We start from the raw sequence: 11032 nt of genomic DNA, 5'->3' as shown, positions 1-11032 counted from the left end.
ACCTTGCACCTTCCCTAGATGCAGCTTGGAGTCAAATATGAAGAACGTCTTGTCAGTGGTTCTTGAGATATAGCGCTGACAAGCTTAATATGTAGCTTAACATGCCGAAATCCTCAAAGTGTCGCTGTTACCTTGAAAATTAAGAGGTCACCAAAATGACCTGGGCCCTGCCCCTTCCCTGGAAGAAGCTTGGTATTGAATATGAAGAAAATTCAGTGTACGGTTCTTGAGATATCTTGCTGACAAGCTATAACATGCAGCTTTAAAATACAACAAAATGTCTTTTATGGAATGATTTATGAACATTTGTTAATATGTTACAGTTTGGAGTAAACCCTTCCGCAGAGGCTTGGCGTTATCACACCAGTGGTTAGTACGGGCACTGTTTACCGCTGCAGCCTTCAACGCTTGACGAATCTCTTTCGGTGGACAATCGATGAATGCCAGTGATCTTGGGCCTAGTTTCACACTGCCTAAGGAGAAAACTCTCCTGTCGTTTCAGTGTTATGTTAGGTCGCCTTCAGACTGAATCGAACTAAATTGATTTTGGAACCGGAAGTGCTAAAATATTTTCTGGAATTACCTAAAAACGCTGACTAAACATTGCACATCAAAGTGTCGGTGAACATGGCACAAAATGTGGGATTCAGGCTTATGTGCACAGAGGACATATCACTGTCCGATACCACATCAAACAAACAACTGAGAAAATAAATTATATAAAACTGATAATGCTTATAAGACCAACAAAGCTAGGAGAGTATACATTTTGTTTCAAACGAAAGATTATGTGAAAGCTTTAGGAATCTGGGTCCTGTTTCTCGCTATCCTAAGATCTCGTAACTTTTCTCGTAGCCTTGGCACCTCCTAAACGTAAACAGACTTACGACTGCTTTGTAAAACGGGGCCCTGGGGCCCGTTTCATAAAGCTCTCGTAAATTCCTCGTAGCATCCCCACCTCCTATACTGTAACAGGAGGTACCCATGTTACGAGAAAAGTTCAAACGATCTTAGGCTTCCGAGAGCTTTTGAGAAACGGGCCGCTGGTCATTAAGGACGCCAACTTCTCACGTGATTTATCGGTATATTAGTCATGTATAACAGTTGAATGTGATGTTCATATCCAACAGTGATTAGGGGTACCTTATATTAAACAGTTTTCTCAGCTTGGTCTTAGTTTCAATCTGTGCTAAATAAACATCCTCTGCAGTTCCGTTATGCGTCACGTAAAGAAAAGAAAAACCGTCTTGGAATTGTTTATTAAAACATTATGGATATATAAGCCGGAATCCCACCACGTCTGTTTAGGGAGTATGGCAAATAATACGAGGAACTAACAATACAACATAGCCCATCTGATATACAACCCGAACAGTTGTGACGTGTGCTAACAATATATTCTCCATGTTCGAGGCCGGCTGCATCTGTTCTAAGCCCTGAGTAAGCATTCTCAGCTGGTGGAACGAAGACGTGATGAGGTTTGAACACTCATTGGCACTTATTCCCATTCACGTTCGGGGCAGGCTGTTGCTGCAGCACAGCCTTGATCGAGACACATTCATCTTTCTCTGCCACGCTCAGAATTCTCCCTTCTCTTTTTCTTTCTTCTTCTTTTTTTTCTTTTTACACTTTTTGTTTGCGTTTGTATTGTCAAGCTCGTTGTCAGCATCGACATCGACTGTGTCTCCTGTATCGTGCTCTATCGATTGTGGTGACATTTCTGAGAGATCTTGAGTCTTTTTCTTCTTTTCCTTTTTGGATTTTTTCAATTTCACCACATCACAGTTAGTACGTGTTGGTTCGGATTTGCAAGATTTTGAAGAACCTGAAAACGTTGTGTCCTTGAATATAAACTCGTGTGACACTGCTGCAGAGGCTAACCTCTCGTCTTCGGAGCTGAAACCGAAGAGTGAGTAATAGTTTAATGCTACCTTGAACGATATTAAGTTACGTGAACCCTTGATTTCGAGATCACAAAACTGATTTCAAGTCGTCTTTGTATAAGATTTTGAAAAATTTGGGACAATCTACGTGATTTTTTTCACGGATCTACTCAGAGGAGTTGTGTTCTCACCTGTCACTGGAACTACTTTCAACATGGCGTTTGGGAACACATTTCCTCAAAGGCGTACGATCCTCCAAGCTCACAGGACTCGTGCTGCTTGAAAAGAGACGGACACCTACAATGGATGAAGAAAACTGACAAGATTGGTCAAGATCACAAACTCTTACTGCCGTCCTCAATTCTTCATTGAGTCATCAAAGTATTTTCCTCCAAACTTATTCCATCCCCGCCACTGCTCGACTTTCTATTTTTCAGAACCTTTTGGAAGGAGGTCATTGATTAATATCCATCGACTGGAAGGCTTAAAGTGACACGTGACCTAAATAGGTCACGATGAAAATCATTCCGCACTGTGAAGCTATGGCAATCAGATGTATAGATAAAAACAGAGAAACGAAAAACTACTCTAAAGAAAAACAACACAATGTAAGGAAATAATACTGGAATGAGCACTTGGAGGAAATCGTTCAACGACCTTTCAGGCTTTAAAACTGTGTTCATAATCACACCTAATGTCTTAGATGGCCGTTGTTGTCGTTACGTAAGGAGATATGCACAAACCGGTTTCAGTCTCCTCGTTGGTGGCAGTGGAAGCACTGGGTGCCGTCTTCATTTCACTAATTTCTACCATACTGCAAAAGACAAGCGCTTCAATGTCACCAGCGTAGCAATTTGTTATTATGTTTCAGAATTTGAACACTAAACATTTCCTCAGTTGAGGGTCATTCTAGCTTGCAATAATCGACAATTTAATGTACTAGCAAATTGTTCTGTAGGTTCATATACGGCTGGCCACGTTACAACGAAACAAAAAACATGCACTAAATTCAGAAACTAACTTACAGTATACGTTTCTGAAAAGGTGTCACATTGTTGATAGCACAGCCCCTTTAATTAAACAAACCTGTCCACAATCTGTGACAGTTTCTTGCTTACGAACGCTCTGAAAGCTGGCGTTGTGTTGAGATCATTCTCCAGTTCCCGACTCTCCTCTCGTGATGGTCTGGTGTGGAGAAAATTATTCATATATACTCTTCAAGAATGTTGGGCACTTTACCATTATTAATTTGGAAAAAAATGGGAGGTTATCATTGTTGATATGATAATAATGAATGTTTTGACAACGCATCACCACGTGCACTTCCTTGATCGCTCTTGAATGATGATTGGCGTGTGACGTGTCATTTGCATACTTCGCTGTATAAAATAATGGTTTACTGTGATTTAGTGACCTTGAAAACCGCCCAATTTATGAATGACGCCCCATGCAGATGTATGAGGCTACTGCGTTGTGCACGCGCATCACATGCGTTGTGTTTAGGGTGGTTGTAAAGAGAAATGGTGGTGCGTTCATAAGACGTCGGTCTTTGAGTGAGTTCAGTTTTACACCGCTCTAGCAGTATTCCAACAATATCACGGCGTGGGACACCAGAAAATGGGCTTCACACATTGTACCCATGTGGGGAATCGAACCCGGGTCTTCGGCATGACGAGCGAACGCTTAAACCACTAGACTATCCCATCGCCCCGTCGGTCTTTGAAAGGTTTGTCAGAGCTCACACCTCCTATCCAAAATGAAAGTTCGTGTTCCACTACAGTTTTTCGGAACAGTATAAAGCAAACGAGTGTGCATCTGGTTATGTTGCTTGTCATGAAAGGTCACACTGACAGAGGATACGTATCTACAAGGCAAATATCATCAAATGACAAAGCTTGTTTTCAACCTTTTGCTATTTTCTGATGCATTTCGTCATTCAACAAAATTCCACCTCCATGAGGCGGTCTGAAAATAATCGAGTCGTGGGTAGAGTGGCTGAGCGAGAATGATTTTACCCCACTTTTAGCAATTTATCAATAACCAACAATTGGTTGGTTATACCTACTTGGATTGTCAGTCACGACGTGATGAAATAGTTCTACGACGATGTCGTATTGACCACAGCCGCTTTACTCATGACTCTCTGCCGAAAATGGATGGGGATGGCCCTTCCATGTGTGTCTCTTGCGATTAAGTGTTCACTATCAGGCATATTTTACTTGAGTGTGTGGACTTTTTTTCCACTGCAAGAAAGTCTCATTCTGATGCGAGAAATCTAAAAGATCTGTTTTCCTGTGTGAACGAGCAGCTGATTGTAAATTACCCCAGGGAAATGGATCTCTATCATATATTGTAGTTTTGTATAGGGAATAACGAACTGCTTGCTTTTGTATTTGATGCTATGACATTTTCAGTTATTAAATGGTAGTGAAATGAAAATATGCTTTTGAAACAAAATTCTTTTTTTGGAAAATGGACTTAGAATAATAAAATAGTACAACGCAAACTTGATCTTGTCACTATGTGGCTGGAATAATGACGATGTGACGTACAGCCCAACTCCTGTTTCCTCACTTCCCAGAACGTTGACGTTCAGGGATTAGAGATTACTTCAGCTGATGAATTTCAGTAAGGGGTCATTAACAATTTTATTCTTTCTCACAAAGTATGTTTAAACCACATCATGCACATTCAGGAAACTGTATTCTTTGGTTCTGGGTCGGGACCAGGACTACAAATCAATTTTTGGAATGTTTCGTTTACACGCTGTTTTAATATCCATGAAAACACAATTTGGATCCACAGGTTTAACATAACGAAATAAGTCTCTACCTGTGTTGTGAACTATATACACCCTCGTCTTTCATTTTAAGTGTTTCAGCAAGGCTGCTATAATCTTCCATTACACTCAATGGCTTCGACTTCTTTCACAGCTCAAAAATCGACTCATTAATTCACAAACAAATGCCGGACGGTACTCAAACTTAAAACTCCAAGGAATCCAAAATTTCCTTTAAAAAATGTAAATCAAAATGTATGCAACATGTTAAAAATATGTTCGTTTATATAATCGTAACTGCACAGTGGGCACATCTTAATCTGAGATTTCTAATATTACAGAAAGGGTAGTGCTGCCTTCAAGGTTAGCACCTGCTGTTGTAATCATTAGTGTCAACAAAAGACCCTAATTACAAGTTGTAATCCGTGTCACGTGACGTCTTAAAAGACAATAATGGTCAATATTTATCAGGTCTAGTGATGCTTATTTTCATTCGCGAAACGTCTTCATTATTGTCAGACTGTACGTCGTCATGTCATTATGACAGACTAGGTTACTGATTTTCCCTGACAGGGTTTTGAGAATAATCCCCCTGAGCTCTGAACCCAGCAAGCTCAGGACGACAATGACGATCGAAAATGTGGATCATTGCATAGGACATTAACAACTTGTCTGTTTCAAATGCGACTATTTCCAGGGTCCCACCGTGCAGCATTGCGGAACGGTTAAACACTAAACCAACTAAGATGGACCTTCAGCAGTAGCCCTGTAGGTGTGTACAAGGAACGGGAGCTCTTAATTAACCTCGGACACGACGAGGAAGCTGCATCCATCATGGTACCTTAGCGACGGGAGAGAGCGGACGTCATTCGGCGCTGTTCGAGGCAGGCTTGCGCAGCTCGGTATGGATTTGCCGGTCTTCCCGTCTGAAATAATCAGATATATCGTGACATGGAAATTACAGCAGTCTTACGATGAAAGTGCAAATCTGATCAACAACGTGTCAGTCACTTTGTAATGCCAGGAACAATCGCGGTGTGAGACGTGGATAAATGATTCCGACTTTTCATAGGAACAGGAATTTTGTTCGTTGTGCACCGTCGCATTCAGCGAATTTCTTTTGGTAAATACTTCATTTCTGTGTAGAATCAGTTGAAACTAGTAACACGCTATACATGACGATGTATATCAACTGGCTGACTGAAGCCGCACTAAGCAAGATTCAAGTTATGTGACGGCGGTCTGTATATAATTGAGTCTGGACCAGACAATCCAGTAACTGATGTGTGCATCAATCTATGCACTTGAGATACGATGGCGTGTCAACCAAGTCAGAAAGCTTGACCATCCGATCCCGTTAGTAGTGGAGAGGTGAACACCTATACTAACCGAGATCTTCCCTGGCCACATATCGAGTGGTAGGTTTCGAAGGCAAATCATAGACTTAGTTTAACCAGGGAGCCTATATAGAGATTATAGAGTATCCCTGGTTTAATCCAGTTGTCTATTTATGCGATTGAACAGCAATGAACGGCCTCACAGATCATTCGTTTCAAAATAGCCACTGCAGTCTTACCAAACCCTACCAAAGCAGTTGCTGGCAGTAGTAAAGCGAGTCAAGATTTAATCCCCTAGAGATGAATGAAACACTGGAACCACTAAATAACGTGAAAACAGATCACGCGTGATCACACGTACTGACAACGTTATACATGTGAACACAGAACAAGATCCCGTGGGTAGAAGCAAGTAGAATCAGCAAATGAGACAGACTTAACGGCGTGGCTTGTGTCAAAAACATATACCTACTACTTCAGTGAAACCTACATCTGAGACTGCAGCCGAGATCAGAATATCCTGCAACAATGAGGGACGTCACTCTGCACAGAAACCTCCGGTTGAACTTTCTTCCCCATATTCGACTTTAAAGAAGTTAAAAGTACACTCAACTCTTTATACTAGTGTACTGAATGTTTATGACATATCCAATCTGGTCTTCCTAGTGTTCAAGACATATAATTCCACAAATGGATTTCATGGCCCAGCGTTTCTCGTCAGTGATGTCAATGGTCACATCTCATTACAAGTCAATACCTAGCTTTGGTCACTTGACTTATGTCAGGAAATACTTCGCTTGTTGTATTAGGCAAAACTCCACAATACTGCACCAAGCTCAAAAAGCTCAAAAAGCTCAAAAGCTCCTTGGTCAGGGGAATATATTAAAGTCATATGTGAAATCTTCAACCCGTGAGGACCCGGTTTAGAACTGATCTTCAATAATCCGTGCTTTGTCGTAAGAGGCGATCGGGTGGTCCGGCTTGCTGGCTTGGTTGACAAATGGCACGCAAAATGTGTGATATGTTGCCACCAAATGTTAGAATATCAGCAAACGTGCTTACTAACGTCATAAAATGACACAGATAATCAAACAGACACTTAACTGTTTCTTGCGTTGATCGGTGATCATGATATTGATGACTGGATTGTCTGGTCCAGGCTTCACTATTAAAACCCCGCTGCCATGTAACAGAGTGCAGAGATAAACAACAAAACAAACCATATTAAACTCTCCAAAGGGTTAAGTCAGTTCCAAATGTGACACATCACTGACCAAAATGCAACCCAAAGCAATGCTCTAGTTTCCTTACACCATATGCTCCATGGTATTCTTTTTCATGTTAACCTTGACTAGCAATTCCAGGGAAGGAATGCATCGTGAGGCTAGATAATGTCACCTTCACGCGAACATCCCGTGTCATAACCATTTGATAGGTATTGTATCCTCATACGCTCGTGACATACATGTGGTCGTATTCGGCCGATTCAGTTTTTAGTGGAAAACTTAATGATTATGGAAATAGTTTTGTCGCGTGACTTGTAGAAACACAATATTTAATAGGTTACTGATACGTGTGGGTAAAATCCAATCTCCTTCCTCTTTATCAGAAATGATTTGCCAGTGATTTGTTTAACTTCACAATCAGAAAGATATTCCAGCTGTGTTAAAAATCGAGTCGGGACCAGACAATCCAGTTATCAGCAGCATGGGCATGGGTTGTTGAAGACCTGCTCCAACCCGGATCTTTAGGTACAGAACGGTACAAAACCCATGAACGTACAAGCCCCGAGTAACCAAACCAGAGTATGGTATTCTCATACGGGTGATAGTATCGCATAGCTATAGTCATGGTTGGATAGAAACATACCATACGTTACTGAATATCTGAACACCGAGTGAAAACGCTGAATCAGAAGGAAATTAACAGCTAGATCAGACACTCTTGTGTAAAACTTTCGCGTCCAATGTTCTTGTGTACGTGGGGTCGCACCTGACCAAGGATACATCATATAAGTAACAGAGTGAGTGAGTGAGTCTAGGTTTCAGCCAATATTCCAGCTATATGGCGGCGGTCTGTAAATAATCGAGTCTGGACCAGACAATTCAGTACGAGTAGACCATTTTGGCAGGTATGCTGGCACTTGGGGATGGGGGTCCTGACTCTTACTTTCGTTGGGCATTCGTTTACTTTTGAAAGAAACAATTTGCTTGATTTTGTTTTTTCAGAACATGCACGCATTCTAGATTCCATGCTCTGCGTTACCATTTCAAACAAGATTACCACCGATATATTCATCGATTATCGGAAGAAAAAAAGAACAGATCTTTATAAAATCTCCAGATTATGGTTTCTATTTGATGCCGATTCGAAAACTGAAAACCGTGACAATTGCAATAAATATAACCTCCCAACGAAATCACTATATCGGAAATGTGAACTTAAGACCACCTGTATGGCAGCAGGGGTCGATTGGGTCCTGGGCGGGGTAACAGTAACCCACACACTGATTACTCAAGGATGGCGGACAAATCGCTTCATTGTCCCTGTCGTCTAATGGGCTGTCATCAAAATCTAAGATCCATCGGCAGTGATAGAACGACTGCCAAATTGAAATCCTCACATATTTTTGTGCGAGGTTGAATTTACAGACATTCAATTCTGGTTTTCAATTATTGCAGTCTAAATCATGACCATGAACGCAAAACCACGACTGCGTGTTGATCAATCATTATGTTCATCCGATGTCTCCGTTGTTTTGTTGGTTAACATTGCAGACTTAAACCATGACCTTGTAATCAGGTAATATGATTTTGGTTTTATCAAAGCAGTCGGCAGTCCAGCTATTTAATCAAATGTGGGCTAATCGAGCTGTAGAAGCCTGACAAATCCAATTCCATTTACATGACTTTTGAGAAAGGCGTGAGATGCTGGTGACAAATAGTTATTGTCACTTACATTCAGCAAGAGGAGGTAAAAGACTTCGGGGCAAAAGCTATTTACTGCCGGGTAGAAATACCCAAAAATAAATCGGCAAAGGAAATGGTCAACTTCTTTTCAACGACTCGGCTTGGATTGCCATTGTGCTTGAACCTATCCTCCCAAACCCGTGTAAAGACATACTTTAGTGACATTTTTGACATTCGTAATATTTATTGGTTTGGAAATATCAACGCAAACCACACAATGGTCTGTGTCCAAACTTCCGCCTTTTCAACATCGAACCCATCCCGTGGGCTAATTGCTGTCCAATGCCACTCTTGATAATATTCCTGCTTTTGAGAGGGCGGTCTGTAGGTAGTTCCGCCTGGAAGACATACAACTGAATAATGCAAGTCGACGCTGTGGGGTAGGAGGACGTGCATGACCACGCCACCCATTTGCCAGGCTCTTCCGATATATTCATTATTTTCATTTACAAAAGATCCTGTCCTTTCACTGCCTTGTAGTACCAATTTGTATAAACCGATGAAGTTTCATTTTCAGATGTCATTTCCAGTTATTTTAATGTTAAGATAAAGATTGAAAGTATTTGAGATCCACACCTTTGTCTGACTGAAGAAGCTCTAATCACTGCCGTTTGTCTAAAATACAAAATTATGAACAAATAGCTGAAGCTGTAGTCCTTTTAACAATAACTCTTATTGTCACAATTATATTTGGAATTGAACATTGATGGAAATCACGATTTAACAACAACAATCGGAATCTGAAAGAATGTCAGTAAAATTCTACAAGTAATAATCATAAATAGGATTTATATATATAATTTTCCCCCACATATCTACACAACTGGCTCAAGGTGTTGTTTGTCCCCTCGATTACTGGATATCAACCTTAAAGAAATATCGTCTTATCTATCTCATCTCCCTGAGCATCATACAATTCCTGCAGTCACTATGAGCACCAAGTTGGTAATGCGGATTTCCCATCCTTACGAGGTGCCAGTTCATAGCTGAATTAAGATTATAGTTTCTTACATTCAAACGTACTTCAATTTCTCCATTCTGACTTCACAGTTTCTTAACAAATGTATTTTTAACCAGAGACCATAGATCTATATATATATATCTCACTGGTTACCAAACAGTGTTTTATTATTAAGTTAACACAACTAAAATTACGACTTTGAATGTGACTGCTTGGGTGTTGGAAAAATCACTAATCAAGACAATTTAAAAACATACTACGTGTATATATTTTCCTGTAAGAAATAAGGTCACTATTTACCATACTTCAATCAATGCCCTTAAAGATATGTCGGTAAACAATATGCAAACCAAATTAGGTTTGCTAAAGTTCCGTCAATATTTCCATATCATAAACATATTCCACAACGAGATTATGCCTCCTGCATCGGTTGTCAATAGACAAAGGATCGTCCGTCACTGAACATGCACAGCAGTACCATGTGGTCAGCGGGCACTTGTTTCGGCGTGAACAGTGACATCATTTCCAGACAGTGCACATCCGACTCAAAAATGTAGTTCCCAGTATCACCATGGATGCCCTTTAAATCAGAAAACTACTGACATGATACATACTCGATGCTGAAGAAGAGTGGTGACAATCAAGTACAGCCGCCTCCCGTAATCGGCTTGTTTCGTCCTCATCGCTTGACTCTGAGGACGAAACTTCTCTGACGCGACCGACCGTGGCTGCAGCCATTTGTCGATTGTCACCAACTCCAAATTCGTACTCCGCGTCTGGTGGATACGGTTATTAGAACTTAATTTTGATCACTGGAAATCCCCTAGAGAACCACGCAAAATGTTCAACAAATTATCATAAACGATGTAACTGATTTACAACTATAACACATTACAGGATGTGTGTTATTCAATTCTAACAGTGATTTACAACTTGGTAAGTTAAACTTCTTTCCGCATTACATTTCAACTTTTGACATGTTCCATCAAACGCTTTCGAAACTATGGCATTTGGCTTTTCAGCTTGCATAAGCGGACAGTGCGTAAATAAAATATGCATTCAATATCACGACACAAACACGAACATATCCAACTCTTTCTACA

At 40.6% G+C, this 11032-nt stretch overlaps 1 protein-coding gene across 1 annotated transcript; it reads right to left on the bottom strand.

The window, feature by feature from the left end:
- Positions 1-282: 282 nt before the first annotated feature.
- LOC137294620 (protein CUSTOS-like) lies at positions 283-10691 on the bottom strand. Its single transcript, XM_067825681.1, has 6 exons — positions 10544-10691; positions 5504-5588; positions 2970-3068; positions 2627-2697; positions 2075-2180; positions 283-1896 (listed from the first exon to the last, which is right to left on the bottom strand). Exons 1-6 carry the CDS (start codon positions 10665-10667, stop codon positions 1578-1580), a joined length of 804 nt encoding a protein of 267 aa, XP_067681782.1. The 5' UTR covers positions 10668-10691; the 3' UTR covers positions 283-1577.
- Between the last annotated feature and the right edge of the window lie 341 nt (positions 10692-11032).

This window comes from Haliotis asinina, chromosome 1 (assembly GCF_037392515.1).
Source record: "Haliotis asinina isolate JCU_RB_2024 chromosome 1, JCU_Hal_asi_v2, whole genome shotgun sequence".
NCBI classification, from domain to species: Eukaryota; Metazoa; Mollusca; class Gastropoda; order Lepetellida; family Haliotidae; genus Haliotis; species Haliotis asinina.
The sequence above is the reverse complement of the archived record's forward strand: the minus strand, read 5'-3'. Positions and strand labels throughout refer to the sequence as shown.

Excerpts from the sequence above, each read along its gene's own strand:
- LOC137294620 (XM_067825681.1), bottom strand. The coding sequence starts at position 10,667 with ATGGCTGCAGCCACGGTCGGTCGCGTCAGAGAAGTTTCGTCCTCAGAG. Across the intron at positions 3,069-5,503 it reads CGCTCTCTCCCGTCGCTAAG|ACCATCACGAGAGGAGAGTC; the intron begins GTACCATGATGG and ends TCTCCACACCAG. Across the intron at positions 2,181-2,626 it reads CAACGAGGAGACTGAAACCG|GTGTCCGTCTCTTTTCAAGC; the intron begins GTTTGTGCATAT and ends CATCCATTGTAG.